The sequence below is a fragment of the Cydia splendana genome, chromosome 16, assembly GCF_910591565.1.
Source record: "Cydia splendana chromosome 16, ilCydSple1.2, whole genome shotgun sequence".
NCBI lineage: Eukaryota > Metazoa > Arthropoda > Insecta > Lepidoptera > Tortricidae > Cydia > Cydia splendana.
In genome coordinates, this window is record NC_085975.1 from 10,109,103 (window position 1) to 10,126,035 (window position 16,933).

The window sequence follows — 16,933 nt, forward strand, 5'->3', positions numbered from 1 at the left end:
GTTTCCAACTAATGAGGCCGTGTTCTATATGTATAAAATTAAACGAAGGCTGTATAATTGTTCGTGACATTTAACCAAAATTGTGAAAAGCCAGTGTACTGTTTTATAGATATACAAATCTAGAAATGTATTAAGTATGTCGGTAAAGTCAAGTCGATCGAACTTTTATGACACACGCAAAGCAAAGACTCAATATTACTCATTTTAAATTGAATACAATGAATGGCAAGTTTATGCTGTACATACTTACCTACTTATCAGTTTCAATGTATTCTTGATGAAAATCAGTTTTTAGTTTTTACAGAGTAAGTCTATTCAATTTCCAAATACCAACAAAATTTACCATCAAAGGTTGTTTTCAAAATCCAAAACATCCCCTATCTCGTGTGACTTGCAACATGCACCCCACGCAGATCCGTGAATTTTTCACCAGATTTCAGTCCCATGAAAAAATAATCAGTTGCCGTTTCACCTTCGAAAGGTATAGATTTGAGTTTGATTCCCTGGGCCCTACCTCCATTTCGCAACCATATAGGGGCGAAGAAAGGGATCAGAACAGACGCTTTATGCCCCCATAAAAAAATAATGGAGGACCTTGTGAACTCGAAATTGAATATGAAATCTGCGCGATGGAGTCTAATTTAATGAAAGGCAATCGTCTGAAAACTTGGTAAACTTTTCCTACACATACCTAAATGAACAAACTCAACTTTCTAGGCTAAACGACGATTCCTAGATCTCTATTTAACTTACTCAATTCTACTTCTTTTTTTAATCATGAATATCTGGGAGACTGAGCTTTGCTCGGAAAACATATAAAAACTCAAAAATGCGCGTTTTCCCAGAGATAAGACCTAGCTAGATCGATTTATCGCACCCGAAAACCCTCATATACCTAGCAATTTTCATCGAAATCGTTAGAGCCGTTTCCTAGATCCATAATATATAAATAAACAAGAATTGCTCGTTTAAAGGTATTAGATTACAAGTTTGGTATGCACCATATAAGTCTGATATTTTTGGAGTTACATATTAAGCAAAAAATGATAAGATTTAGAACCACGTCATCACAAAACAGAAAGCTATGCTAACGCATAGCTGTATACAAACATTACATATCAGATGTCTTGATTAATTTTCTAAATAACATATGAAAAAAGATACCAACCACAAAAAGATTTCAGTGGGATTAAGCTTTCTCGTCGTTATGTTATGTATTTTTTAATGTATTAAGTATTAAGTAAATAAGGCTATAATAATATTATTATTAAAAGCTTTCTCTTAAACAAAAGTTCAGAATTCCTAAGAAAATCAGAGTTTAGACAAAGTAAATAATATATTACCTAAGTCTATAAGTAGGTACCTAATAGAAGTTATAAGTTTGGCCAGAGAAGAGCAAAGAACGCAGACACTTCTTATCGTTCTATATTCAAGAATGATGTTCCCATTTATAAGTTTGTATCTAATTCAGTCACATTAAGAAGTTTGTAATGATAGAACAAGTTCAAGACAAGTCGCCGGGGAGCGCTGCTGCATGAAAGATAAAAAATAATCAAGAGCGAATCCACATCCTTACTTACTGGATTTATTATTTACTGTGGCGGAGTTAATGATAGAACAGTCTTGGGTACTAAAATTATCTTTTAATATTAAGTTGAACAAATATTTATTTTCTCACGTTGACGAATCTCGTCACATTGACAAGTAGCGAGCCAGTTGATAAACGGTGATCGGTTGTCTAAGAGAAAAATCAATTGAAATTATTAATAAGAAATAACAATAACCATATAAAATGGGTCTTATTTACTTAGTTAACCAACTTCCTTGAAATTGTTTGTATTTGTATAGGTCAACTATGCTGCCACGAAATTACTAGATTAACGATCACTATTGACGACGAAAGTATAACCTTGCCATTCATTGCGTTTAATTGAAAATGAGTAATATTAATTGAATAAGTACATATTCCATGACTTTGTCAAATGAATGATTTGATTGAACAATTTGATTTGATTTGATTGAATTAACAATTTGATGTGTTTGAACAATCTTTTAACTGATCATTCATTGTATTGTCCCTCCCCTCCGCCTTTAGCGCGGACCCCTAAAAACCTCAACTTAAGAACATGTTTAATGAATCTTAATATCTGCGGGAATATTTCAAGATGTTAGAGCTTTCGTAGTTAATGTACCGTTCTAAGATAAACGGCGTGATTATGGAGAGATCGCGAGATAGGCTCTTATTTATGGCCTTTTAACCCTTCAAAAGTTATGTGCAAAATTCATATTTTTAACGAGATAAGCAGCTTTTTTGCAGTTCATTTTAGATCATCTTTTTAAAGTTAGCTCTTGGAGATTTCCGCACTTGTTACTGATTCGTTAAAATTGCGCTTTTAAATTTAGATTGAATAAATACGTTTAAATCGTTATATTTTTACGATATACAAAATAAAACACATACCTACGTTATAGGTAGGTAGGTACATTAAATTACACTTTATTAAAAATACCAACATATACTTAAATATACCTAATTCACCTAGGCACTGAAGTAAAACTGAAACAACCGACACATCGGCTGCCGAGGCAGCGTTCGCAGGCAGCTATCTACGGCTCCCATGCGTATTACTGCATAATCCCTTATTGTCCTAGTTTAGAACTTACCTTTTATTTTAGTGCTAAGCAGAAAACATGGCTACGTTAGAAATAGCAACTTCTTACAAATCTCTGTTAAATTTTATCTCTTCCGAACAAACACACGACATACGATTTGTTAGGTTTGACAGACGTTTATGAATAACGCTAACAGTATATTCTAATAAAATATTCAGCAATTCTTTTCAACCAGTTGATTGGAAAAACACGTGAGTCTAAAAATCAACTCTCCCTACAAACAAAGTGTTGTTCCGCTGAACGGAATCAAACCGCGGCTAAAGACAGTGTCGCGCTGAACTGTTATTGAAAATCACGAATGCAAAACCTAGCCGAGTTCAATCCAAACAGAATGCGCTCACAACCTGAACCATGCGGCGGCGCCTAGGGCCCCGAGCGCCAACACTCACACTTTTGTCGCCTACCACTTGACCCACATCCTCTATACGTGTCTCCTGTAACAGGAAGCGGTTGCTAACACCCCTTCTCCCCCCTTACCCACCCACACGCCATAACACACCCTCACACCTCGACTCAGAGATCAAACTTCCATGCCCTATCAACTAACTCAAAGGCGACTCCCCACGCAATTTAACACTTTGTTTTTCCTTCAAACATGGCAGAATATTCAATGCCAGCGGAAAATGAGTTGGATGTTAGTATTAAGCGATTTGCCACTTTCCTGCTCAAGTAATAAGTTTCATGTTGTAATGCCGCCGCGAGGGCTCGTAATGAATTTTTTATACAGTTTGTGCCTATACTAGCTGCAATAATACGTGTAATCTAAGCCGAATCCGCGACTCGATCTGTGTATTCACAGATGGATTATTATAAATTTATAAAACGTTACCGATAGAGATAGATATTTTTGGAAGTTCGTGGAGAAAATTCTAGTGGATATTGAACAAGAACAATGTGCTTAAATGGCCGGTTTATGAGCACATTTCGTCACGAGTTTATGTTGAAAGCGAGGCAGGGTAGAGGCAGCATGTGGTGAGAAGGGCATGGCTTGAAATGAAATCTGTGGAAAGGGCGCCAGTTCGAGCAAATTTGTTGTGCGTTGATTCAGTTAATGTTGCCAACTTTTAATTGGTTTAATAATTCGCGTTTTCGATCGCGATGTAGGTAGGCATAAAGTCTTAACTTTTTCAATTATCGTCAGTGAACTTTCCTATTGTGACCGTGACTGACGGATTTACTTAAGGAGCAAATTTAATATTTCAACAAATCTTTTTCACTTTTTTTCAACTTAATGAAAAATATGACGGGATCAAATGGCGGCAAGTTCTATGTTATTTGCTCTGGCTTTTTTTGAATAATTTGACCATTTTAATCCTGCCTTATTCAGTCAGTACGCGCGTCTAAGTAACAAGTCGTAACATGGCCAGCACTTTTATCATATTTTATACTTATGTGCTACTCAATCAAATAGGCCCCAGGCCTACCTATTTCGTATCAAGCGTAATTGCGACCTAATTGGTCAAATGAACCATTTCTATTGTGACCAACATAATAGCTGCCACACGTTGCAAATTTATGAAGAAACTTTTTCCGCGACCACTTCTTTGTACTGAATTAAACATTAATTAGTCAGGGGCAGGCGGCCCTCTGATTTACGCCGCTTTTCACGAACTACGACTAATGCTATCGTCCACGCAACACCATAATAACTTCGATTATAACCGAAATACCTACCGATAAACACCTGGGCGTAAGTAGAAGCGTATGTATTTATATATATAGGTAAAGAAGAGGGAATTTCGATAGCTAATAGAGTGGGAAATAATCAATAAACCAGGCAGTCGACTTGATGCTATGGATATATTTTGCGAACTGACAAACAACAATATAAAACAGTCAAAATTACATTAGAATTTAAATATGGAATTAAAAAAGAACTTAAGACTAGACATAGACAATAGTATAAAAATATCAAAACCTATTTACATATACACCCGTAACATCCCACCCCCTTGTGTGCGAAAGCACACAAAACTAGCCAGACTAGATATAAACTGAGACTTTATGCCTCTAATCTGACCAATTTTTTAGAAGGTCGACGAAGAATTCCACCTGATGTGGCTACGTCCACCACCCTGACCACTCCGTCTCTGCCAGGGAATGTAGCAACGACGCGGCCGCGTGGCCAGGTTCCTCGGGGTAGGTTCTGGTCTACAACGATGACTAAGTCGCCAATAGTCAAGTCGTGCTCTCTGTTCTCCGCTATCTGGCGAGGTTGCATGGTTGGCAGAATTTCTTTTACCCATCGGTTCCAAAAATGGTCGGCCAGTCTCAACGCCTTCCTCCAGTCAGCACGTCTTATGAGGTCTCTGTCGTCAAGGGTTGCGGGCAGAACCTGGTTAGAGGATGAGCCAATTAAAAAGTGGAAGGGCGTTAGGGTTTCCTGGTCTTCAGGGCCAACAGGGACATGGGTCAGAGGTCGAGAGTTTACTATTGCCTCCGCTTCTAGAAGGAGAGTTACTAGGACTTCGGGATTAGGTTCTCTTTCACGTAATGTGGCATTCAGCGCGACTTTGACGGTGCGAATCAGTCTCTCCCAGCATCCGCCGAAAAAAGGAGAAGCGGCAGGAATGAAGCTCCATTTTATTCCTCTATTGGCAGCAAAATCGTAGACCTCGTACTGATGAAATTCTCGTAAAATTCGGTCTGCACCAACAAAACATGTACCGTTGTCAGAATATACAGTATTGGGAGCGCCTCTCCTAGCAATAAACCGTCGCAGGCTCATTATTGCGGAGTCAGCAGAAAGGGAATGTACAAGCTCCAGGTGAACGGCTCTGGATGTCATGCAGGTGTACAGGGCCACATAACGTTTCTCTTGTCTTCGACCGATCTTGGAATTTATCGGGCCGAAATAATCCAAGCCAGTGTACGTGAATGGGCGACGGTGATGGGCAAGCCGCTGAGGGGGAAGGTTACCGGTCATCGGATTCATTGGCTTTGCTCTTTTGATGCGACAGAACAAACATTTGCTGGTGACGCTTCGAACAGTACTGCGCAGATGAAGAAGCCAATATTTTTGTCGAACCTCATTGACCACCATTTCATTGTTTGCATGTCCAGCCTTGCGATGGTAGAAATTGACCAATAAGCGCACTACTGGGTGTCGTCCATCTAGAATGATTGGAAACTTGATCTCGGAACCGACGTCTCGTACAGCAACGATTCTGCCAGCTAGGTGCAACAAGTTGTCTGGCCCCATTCTGGGAGAAAGCTTCGCCAGGCGACTACTCTTTGGTACCAATTCTCCACGTTCTATTATTGGGATTTCGTCACTAAATGATTCAGACTGTACTTTCTTCAGTACGTGCCTTTCTGCGGCTTCCATAAGTTCCGCTGTCAGGGGGATTAGAGTGGTGGACGTAGGTGTATTCGTACGTTGACGAAGCCTAACATCGGTGCTAGGAGCAACGCGACCTACGCGATCTAAAGCCGAGCGAAATTTAGACGCAGCTTGCAAAACGCGAGCAGTAGCACGAAGTAATCGTAGCCAGTCACTAAAACGACTGAAATCCGCGGTGATTTCCAGATGACCAACCACAAGTCCAGAAGTCTGCTTCCGCTCTTCCTGGACTATAGGCTGACCAGCTGGTTCAACAGGCCAATTCTCCGGTGGATCGAGAAGGAACGAGGGACCTGCAAACCATCGGTGTTTAGGATTAAGATGAAGCGGCTTAATCCTAGTGGCATCGTCCGCAACGTTCAAATCAGTTGGGACCCATTTCCAATCTTGCACGCAGGTATTTTCTGTAATTTCACCTACGCGATGGGCCACAAAGGATTTGAACGTTCGCGCATCACTTCTAAGCCAACCGAGGACAGTTTTTGAATCTGTCCACAGGAAAGTTCGTAAAGGTTTTTTTTTATGAAACTCTTTAATAGTGACAGCAAGGCGAGAAGCTATCAAAGCGCCCTGCAATTCTAGACGAGGAATTGAAGTGGGCTTCAAAGGTGAGACTCTCGTCTTACTGGTGATGAGTGCGAGCTTGACTGTACCATCTGTATACAATAAGCGCCAATAAGCGACGGTGGCAAAGGCAAGCTCGCTTGCGTCCGCGAAAATGTGTAACTCCCTGTGTAGAGGTTCACCATTGAGCTTGGCGTACCATCGTGGAATCCTAATTGTAGATACGTCAGACAATTCCTTAAACCACTCGTTCCACTTTAAAATCTGTGATGGTGGAAAGGGTGTGTCCCAGTCAATATTGGATCTCCATGCCTCCTGAAGTAGTATACGCCCTTTGACCACTATTGGGCCCAACAAACCTAGTGGGTCGTATACTTTCATGAGGTGGGACAACACTTTGCGTTTATTAAAACTGCCCTGTAGTATGAGACCTTCTAAACCAGTCCTAAATCCGATAGTATCCGATACGGGATCCCATGATACACCTAAGGCTCTGACGCTACTTGACTCACTGCCAAGTGACATCTCACTAGGCTGGGCGGCGCGCAGTTCAATCGGTACAAGACGCAATGCTCCTTGATCGTTAGAAATCCAGCCACACATTTCGAAACATGCGTTACGATGAATAGTTACAACATCGGATGCCATCTGTGCAGCTTCGTCAACATCGTCCAGGCTATCCAGGAAATCGTCCATGTATGAACTATGGATACTTGCGTTGGCTGCCGCTGGATACGAATCTTGGTGTGACATAGCGTTTTTATGTTTAATGTACAACGCAGTAAAAGGACTGGACGATGCTCCAAAAATGACAGCTGTCATCCGATATTCTTTTAGAGGCGTTGTTTTCCTTGACTGAACGTCGCGCCATAAAAAACGTAGTGCGTCACGATCTTGTTCACGGATTTTTATTTGAGGAAACATTTCCTTAATATCAGCTGTTATGGCAACAGCGCCCTCTCTGAACCGAAATAAAATACCTAATAAATTTTCTAAAAGATCAGGTCCTTGAAGCAGCAACGAATTTAATGAAACACCCTGATTAGTCGCGGCTGCGTCGTGGACAACACGAAGTTTACGTTTTTGTGGATGGTACACGCCAAAATGAGGCAAATACCACCTTATTCTTGCGTTAATGTCACTTTGGTTAGGTTCAGAATCGGTTATTAATTTATTTTTATTGTTGTTCACACTTGACAGCTTAATGTCAAAATTTGTTTCTGCTTTATTCGGACTGACTGTACTAGGTTGTAAATTATCAGATAAGATGTGAATTTTATTTGGATAATCGCCTAAATTGGTATCGCGTTTGAGATCAATGCTGGTGTTGACGCTTTTAGTGATAAGATGATTGTAATAAGTGCCGGAATTGCACTCCTCAGCATAATTTTTAGCAATCATGTTATCAATAAACTTTTTATACGCGTCAGCGAAGGCGGGCTCACGAATCATTCGCCTTTCGAGGCTTAGAAATCTTGTTAAAGCTTGTGGGTAGCTATCGGGAACACACCGTATGTTGTCACACCACGGAAGACCTACTTCATATCTACCGGTCGGTAAGCGTGTGGTGGTAGCGTCAAGAATCTCGACGGCACGGGAGTCTAGCTTGCTAAATAGAGTCTCGCGCTTAGAGATACCGAGCGAGTCGAGTTTGTATTGCTCCTTTATCAGTGACTCCAGGCGTTCATTTTCAGAAGGTTCAGTGCGGTCTAACTGACAACGGTTGACGAACTCGACTGGCTTGGTTTTGCTACTCGTTGGTCCATACAAAGTCCACCCAAGCAAAGTGCGACAAGCGGCGGGCTCGTTACGTCTGCCTTCACAAACTTCGCGACATATTGACAGATGCCAATGCTCAGCACCAATAAGTACGGTTGGTGTAGCGTCAGCATATGTCAAGTATTCGGCTAGGTCTTTTAAGTGAGCATAAGATTCAATAGTCTCTGTAGATAGAGTTTGTTCGTTCAAGCCTAACGATTGTACAGCCTTAGCACGATTTACCAAATGGATATCAGATTCATATTTACCTCTTATGTAAAAGTCAACGTATCTTACCTTTGTAGTTTTTTGTAAACCCATGATACCATTGACAGTTATGAACTCTTCAGGTCCTATTAAACCTATGCGAGCAGCCACTTTACAATCGATCATAGTCGCAGTACTGCCATCATCGAGAAACGCGAAGGTTTCATAGCTGCCATTTGGCCCTGACAGTGTCACTGGTAAAACCTTCAACATTGTAATATTTGAACATATTTCATTAGACGTTTTATGTTCGCTACACGATATACCTATATTAGACACAGTCACATTGTTGTCTGACACCTTATTACCTGCTGGCGAGGAACTCGACTTATGCTGGGTTAGCTGGGTATCACTTTCAGCCGCAGGAACGCAAATGATGTTATTAATCCGTGTATCGGGTGTAGGCGGTGATGTAAACGTATTCTGCCTACCGTGCAAAAGAGGGTTGTGTCGAAAAGTACAACCATCGACCCCGCAAGGGTTGCTTTTGCATAATTTCCATAGGTGTGAGTTGTCTTTTAGACATCTATAACAAACTTTGTGTTCACGCAACCAACGCCACCTATCGTCAACAGATAACGACGTAAATTCAGTACAGTTTTTAATATTGTGGGATTTTTTACAATAAACACACTCTATCTTACCAGTTGTTTTATTTTTGTCATGAGTAACGGCATGTATATTTTCACGTTTAAATGGTTTATTCATTGGAAAATGTACTCGTGATTGTTGCGGTATAGACGTAGAAAGCCCTACTTCTGGTGATAAAGCGAATTTAATATAGCGTTCGTGTTCGCGCGTTAGAAAATCAGATAAAAGTTCTAACTTTGACTTGAGATGGTTTGACGTTTCTGACAAATCTGACGCATAATCAGACCATCTCATTTTCATTAAAGGGTTAAATTTACCTAGAATATTATGAAACAGCTCCGGCGATTGTAAATATTCTCGTAGGCCGAGTAATTTCATAGTAGACAAAGAATTGCGTACCTTATTAGCGAAAATACCTATCTCCTTTAGGTCAGGCCCGAGCCGAGGCAGCGTTTTCAAAATCTGAACTTCGCCGAAGACAATCATTTCGGGACAAGCAAATGTACGTTCGAGTGCTGCCATTATGTCTTCGGAAGCTGCCGCGGTATTGAGTAAAGAGGCGACGGCCTCCCGGGCGGGCCCGCGGAGTGCGTTATGTAGACGCGCCGTATTTTCTGCGGGGGAATAAGAAGTTTTAGTACTATCAAACAAGTATTTAAATTGAAGCCATTGTGACGAGTTGCCATAGAAAGATGGAAGCTCAATTTTAGCTTTTCTTGGCACGTCTCGTGCGGCGAGCGCTTTAGCTGCGGCAGCCGTATCGGCAATAGCTTGTAAAAGCGTGGCAGAGCCGGTTATTGGTTCGATTTGATCTTGTCGGCGGCACTCTCGGTTTACATAATCATTATTAAAATCAATCACTGCATTATCGTGGCCGTTTTGACGTTTGACGTTTTCACGCAATAAAGGTGAATTAATACGGTTATTTAAATTACACTCTACAGTAGGTTCTGGCCGTAAATTTATAGTGGGATCGGCGGTCATGGTGGTAACTACCGCTATATGGGGCGGAATAGTTACATCCACTTCGGCCCGTGTGTCTACGGGTTGCCTTTCCTGATTTACGTCACGAACCCAAGATGCTGTACGAGAATATGCATTACTAACCGTGTGATTGGATCGCTCCTCGGCTTCTAAGGCGGCTATTTTCGCTTCAAGTTCAAGCTGTTCTACCTGTTTAACCTGCTCAAGGAGTTTCCGTTGGTTGTCGAGGCTTTCGCGCTCGCGTTGAAAGAGCTCTTGTTCTCTTTCTATGCTTTTGCGGGCCAAGTGGGCCTCCGCGGTCAATCGTCGTGCCCTGATCGTGGCCGATGATCGCGTAGAGCCCGAAGCGCGAGACCTGAAACTGAGGGGAACATTAACTTGTTCGGCGCTGGTGCCGGTTGTGAGGCACTCGCGAGACGTCCCGGGGATTTGCGGGTCGGAAGCCGCGGGTGGTACGGTGGCGTCGGCCGCACCGTGGTCCAACTTTTTGGACTGGCCGAGCCTACCCGTGGCAGGGGTACCCGTTTCCGAGCGCGTCATTTTAGCACTTTTAGCCGACTGCTTGGTTTTAGTAGATCGCAAGATCATGAGTGAGGGAGAAGGACCAAATAAAGAAGAGGGAATTTCGATAGCTAATAGAGTGGGAAATAATCAATAAACCAGGCAGTCGACTTGATGCTATGGATATATTTTGCGAACTGACAAACAACAATATAAAACAGTCAAAATTACATTAGAATTTAAATATGGAATTAAAAAAGAACTTAAGACTAGACATAGACAATAGTATAAAAATATCAAAACCTATTTACATATACACCCGTAACAATAGGAATTTCTATTTATAAGTTGTGGACGAATGTGGAAAAGGTATCACTTTCGACTATTTTATATCATTATTTTTACATAAATAGGAAACTATTTTCAGAGGTTTGAGCTGTGACTAGAGTTCCAAAACTAAAAGACCTATTTTAGTGACTAGAAACTTTACTGTATACTATTTTAACTAAACGGGACAATCGTGTAAGTACGCTAACATATTCGTCCGGACGTTTCGATCATTACGTTACGTTCACTGCAGGTAAGTTACCTATATTTTCTCTGAAGACGCTTGTTAAAAACTTTAGCCCTACTAAGAACGATTTCGTATAAAAACTCCTCTTTTTATACAAGAACTGTTCTATAATTTCATTAAACATCGGCGCAGTAATTCTAGCGCTATGATATAGAACTACCAGAGAGGCGTAGACGGTTAAACATATAAATTGGCTAACAAATGCAACGCTTGATCATGAGTTTTCACAAATAAAATATTATGGAACCTTATCTACTCGTTACTTTTTTTAATTTTGAAGCTACAAAACGAATGCCGGGTACAATAAGCTAATATTTTACATTTCCGTGAATCTATTTAAATTATAAGTAAATACACACGGTAAATTAAAACTAGCAAGAACCCTCTAACAAATTCCCAGTCCGTATCTGAACAGGACAGCGGAAGTAAGAAAAATCGCCGACGACAAGAGCAAACAACCCGCAAAAACACCACGTTAGCGGAAAACCTAAAACATTACCCCGCTCCGTTCCGTCGGGTAAAAAGTCTGTTTGAGCTTCGTGTGAAATTTAATCTCCAGTTAGTCTAGTTTGTAAAGCTTTGCTATACAGATGTCGAAGTAAACTGTAGTAGGTGTCAGTCAAATATGTAATGACATGGGACAGCAGGCGTTAAGAAAAATCCGCTGCTGATGTTGCTGATGCACAGTTTGCGACTTACCGGATTAAAAAATGGACGGATTTTAACCGTTTAAGAACAGAACAGAATACAATAAAAATGATAACAAGAACAAAATACCATCACATTAGGTAGTCCGTTTGACTTTCGGGTGAAACATGATTTCGTGTTTGAAATGCTTCGCAATTAAAGTGTCGTAATAAATTGCAGCTGTCAAAACTGAACATCAACGGGCCCACAGATTATCAGTTCGCCGGACGATATCAGCCTGTCAGTTACTCGCAGTGGCGAATAACTGACAGGCTGATATCGTCCGGCGAACTGGTAATCTGTGGGCCCCTTAAGATTGCTCCTTGGTGATATGTTTGCCTGTTATGTAGACAACATTTTATAGTTTTAGTTCTTTTTACTGTTGTTTTCTTTATTGAGAGCAATAAAGTATACTAGTGTTGTTTTGTATTCAATAACACGACACCGTAGTAAAAGGTTTTTTTCCTAAGCATGTAAGTTGCGATGTTCCTTTATTGTATGATAAATGGTTTACAATAATTATCTATTCTGATTAACATTGCTCAGTCAATTATACCAGGGGGTCACAATACAACGGCTCGCGAAATGTGTCCCAAAAATAAACGTTTATATATCTGATTTATTCTGCGACTCTTTTCGTAAAGTTTGCCGACCTCTGCAATAAATGACCGTCATCGTGAGATCACAGTCATTCCCTAACACAAACACACAAAGGTCGATCCCTAAGTGTCATTAGACTAATTATGCAGGTATTTTAAAATAGAACTCCGTTTAGCCAGAGAATAAATAATAGTACAGAAATGAAACTTCCTACAAAACCGAAGTATGACAGTGGTTCAGGGTCAAATCATGCTGTCCCTTTCTAATATATGGCACTATTCCTTTAGGCTATTTAGGGTTGTCAAAATTCAAGCCATTATCTTATCTGTGGTCGTGCACGCAAAGGGACGTCAAGTTGTGTCAACCCTAATAATTGCTCGGAGCAATGCTGAGCCGAGCGGAGCCGAGTTTGGCCGAAGTCAGGAGTTTCGCACCCCTGGTTTAGCTCCACGCCTTCTCACGACCACATTGTCGCGAGGTAAGACGTTCACAAACAGCCCGCCCCAGTTTCGTAGTCGGGCTACAACGCTGCAGAATGAGGGCAATTTCGCAATTGCAACGGTAACGATGCAAAATTGTCACCGCGTTCAATGCGGAGTTTTGAACATATGTTATTTTAAATTTTGTGGATCAAAACACATGGGTTAACTTTGGTGCGGTGAATTTTAGGATTAACTTCGCTCGGTTGTGGATGATAAGATGAGTGGGCACACTCCCATATTGTTACAAAATCGTTTTGCTCTCGTTAGCAGTTGCAGTTCGCAGTTTCAAAAGTTCCTATTCAGTATGCACTGACAATCAAATAATAATAATCATCATCATAAGCCGTAAAATATTAAATAGCTGAAACTAAATAATTGTCGTAGGCCTCGTAGCAGTTCGTAGCAGACCGTGTAGTATTGCTACATTATTATGTATGCTACAGCATAATTGAAGAGAATCATTATTTATTATAAAGTTGCTTGGTTTGTTGTTAGTGTTAGTTGTATATTTCGTAGTTCTATTGTGATTTTGTTGACATGTGTTATTTTGACATTAAAGAAATTGAATTTGAATTTGAATTTGTTGCTATTGTAACTTCGTAAGTCCCGGCGTGTTTATATAAGTACAAATTATACCCGTAATTAGTTTTGAACTGATATAAAAATAGAAGAAAGTTCTAAATTCAACAACGCAAAAATTGGCATGGGTCTTACGAAAATAAAGGCTTTAATTGGCATTGACTGCTAAATACGTACCGTACCGTATCCATACCGTATTTATAACGTAACCGTTACGGTACAGAAAATTTATCTTTCTCTTGTAACACTATACCTCCCACTCGGCTGCACTCGTACCCACAAAGCGTGTCACGTCGCAAGAACCACAATATTATTCCTTATTAATAAGCCTGTGTCATATATTCCTCGTAATTTGGGTAATAATGGCCACGACATTAGGGGCACGTGAGCGGGCAGAGTACAGGGTGTTTATTAAGCGATACTATCTCCGGCCCGCTATGAATATTCATGCACCACCCTGTGTACAGTTTTTATAATGTGGCTTTTTGTTGTAGGTATTTTTTGTGGGTGGATTGAATATGAATTTTAAAAGTTAGACATTGAATTTTATTGATTTCTAACCATATGTAGCAATATTAGTAGAATTCAACTACGCTATCTATACAGCTATAAAGCTATGTTGCTACGAATTATTATTAGTTATTTATTTATTTTAACTATTGCACAATACATTAAGAGTACAAATGGCGGACTTAATGCCAGAAGGCATCCTCTACCAGTCAACCAGTTATCTACATTCTTTGATACAAAATAGTTGGTATGAAAAGGTATCAACTACATATGTAATTTAAACATTGTATTATTGTTTAAACAACTGTAATGTGCAACTCAATGATTGACTACCTACTACTTGCTACTACCTAGTAAAATGCCCTGAGATTCATTTTACAATAATTTAATAAAACACAGGTAAATATTACAAAACAGAATTAACGTTTAAACTATTTGTTTCTCTATCGACATACTTTATTTTTAGGGTTCCGTACCCAAAGGGTAAAAGGTTCCGTACCTAAAGGGTAAAAAACGGGACCCTATTACTATGACTCCACTGTCCGTGTGTCCGTCTGTCTGTCACCAGACTGTATCTCATGAACCGTGATAGTTCAAATTTTCAAAGATGATGTATTTCTGTTGCCGCTCTAACAAAAAATACTAAAAAGTACGGAACCCTCGGTGGGCGAGTCCGACTCGCAATTGTCCGGTTTTTATTTCATGTTTCATTAACAACTCCTAGTTTATTTCTCTGGCGTGTTGCTCTTGATAGTGGCTATTCGTTTTATTAACAGCGGCATTTGTCCGAGATGACTAACTGCAGCTGTCTTCGTCTGGTTACTGTAAAACAAGTGAGACGGCTGCTTTATTAATTTTACTAGTAGTAGACGCCGTTGTTTTTGCTTAACTAAAAAAAAAGGACTATTTTTTTTTAAGTTTTGTTAAGTAGGTATATCTTTTTTTTTGCCTCGCACTGACACTTTTAAAAAAATCAAATTTGATTATGTAATTTCTTTACAATACTATTTTAATTACCTTCCACTCCCAGAGTGCTTTTTTATTTAGAAACTATTATTATTAGACATATTGTACTATAGACACTATAATACATCAAACATCAAACATTTTATTCAGGAAATAAGCCACATGCAGGGGCACTTTTACATGTCAAATTTTACAAGCAATAAAAATAACCAAAATTACAAAAGACAATTACAGATATGGAATCAATGAATACATATTGCGAATTTTATTTTGCATTTTTATTAATAAAATAAACAGAGCCTCCGGAGGTTAAAAAATGTATTGTAACTGACATCTGCTAACAAAATTCAATTAAAGGTAAATTGTTACAAATTAAAGCAATTAAAACTTGGTTGATATAAAACAAGCACGGGCCCGATTTATGTTTCTGATTGGGCGAAGTTGCATTCAAAAGCTGAATACTGATATTAAAATTATTTGGCAATAAATATGGACTATCATCCTACGTGTGAAAATTTGTATGGTTTTCACAAAAATGCCTTAAATAATTGTAGTGACGTTAAGCACACATTTAACCTAAATCACTACACCTTATAAAACAAAGTCCCCCGTCGCGTCTGTCTGTTTGTGTGTTTCTTCGCGATAAACTCAAAAACTACTGAACGGAGTTTCATGCAGTTTTCACCTATCAATAGAGTGATTCTTGAGGAAGGTTTAGGTGTGTAATGTGTTAACCCGTGCGAAGCCGGGGCGGGTCGCTAGTAATTAATAAATCGGAATAAAAAAAGTTCATCATGGAAATCGTCCCCTAATGTTGTTACATAGGATATGGGAGTTCCACACGGACATACAGGTCTATTCGAACGTACACTGACATTAAAATTCTATGTAATAATACATGTACGAGTAAATGATGTCATTCAGTTATCGTGCACTGTACATTCACGTACATGTACGTACTGTACATTCGAATTGACCTGAAAGTCGCAGGCAGTTGCTATTTATTAAATAAAGCAAATATCTGCAACGCGTTTCTCGGCTATTTTAACATTTTTAACCATCCCGTCAAGAGCGTGCCAGACGTGCAGCGGTGGCCAGACATGAAAAGTGCTGAGAAACTGCCTAAGTATAAATTCAACCAAATATAGGGAAATATATTTCAGTTCAAATATAGGGAATTAGTGTGGTCATACTTTTAATATTTTGCTATCTCCTCCTAACGATTGGGTATCAATATTTGCTATATAAAATTGACAAAGATTCCATACCTAATGAATTATAGCGTAAACAAGGTACGTGTATAATTTTTGCCGTGAGGTGAACGGTCACTCTGATCATAGTGATTCGAACACCAGATCATTTTAAAATCAATAAGGACTTGATTGTTGGATATTGTGAGAAGGTTTGGGAACTAAACTTCAAACTGCGAGCAAATTAATGTTTTCGTAAACGCTTATGTTTTTGATTTCTAGTTTTTTGGGTTCCGTACCCAAAGGGTAAAAACGGGACCTTATTACCAAGACTCCGTCCGTCTTTCCGTCTGTCTGTCATCAGGCTGTATCTCATGAACCGTGATAGCTAGACAGTTGAAATTTTCACTGATGTATTTCTGTTGCCGCTATAACAACAAATACACGGAACGCACGGAACCCTCGGTGGGCGAGTTCGACTCGCACTTCGGTTTTTTATGTTCACGCAAGAATCTCCTGTCAAGTCATGTTCTTCTAACCAAACTTACAATATATACTTACTTCCCTGAGGCCCTTGGAAAGTGGATCATAAATATAGTAGAAAGATATACAGTAGGGCTTCCAAATACCGGACTTCTTTCAATACCGGTATTAATACCGAAAC

The 16,933-nt window shown here is 39.7% G+C and overlaps 2 protein-coding genes across 3 annotated transcripts in view; one reads left to right on the plus strand and one right to left on the minus strand.

Annotated features, from left to right (window-relative positions):
- Positions 1-16,933, plus strand: part of LOC134798253 (semaphorin-1A) — a 385,737-nt gene that overhangs the window by 191,103 nt on the left and 177,701 nt on the right. The gene's annotated exons all lie outside the window — the stretch shown is intronic.
- LOC134798009 (uncharacterized) lies at positions 4,676-10,720 on the minus strand. The gene is made up of 4 exons (XM_063770342.1): positions 10,304-10,720; positions 8,959-10,021; positions 7,774-8,916; positions 4,676-6,309 (listed from the first exon to the last, which is right to left on the minus strand). Exons 1-4 carry the CDS (start codon positions 10,718-10,720, stop codon positions 4,676-4,678), a joined length of 4,257 nt encoding a protein of 1,418 aa, XP_063626412.1.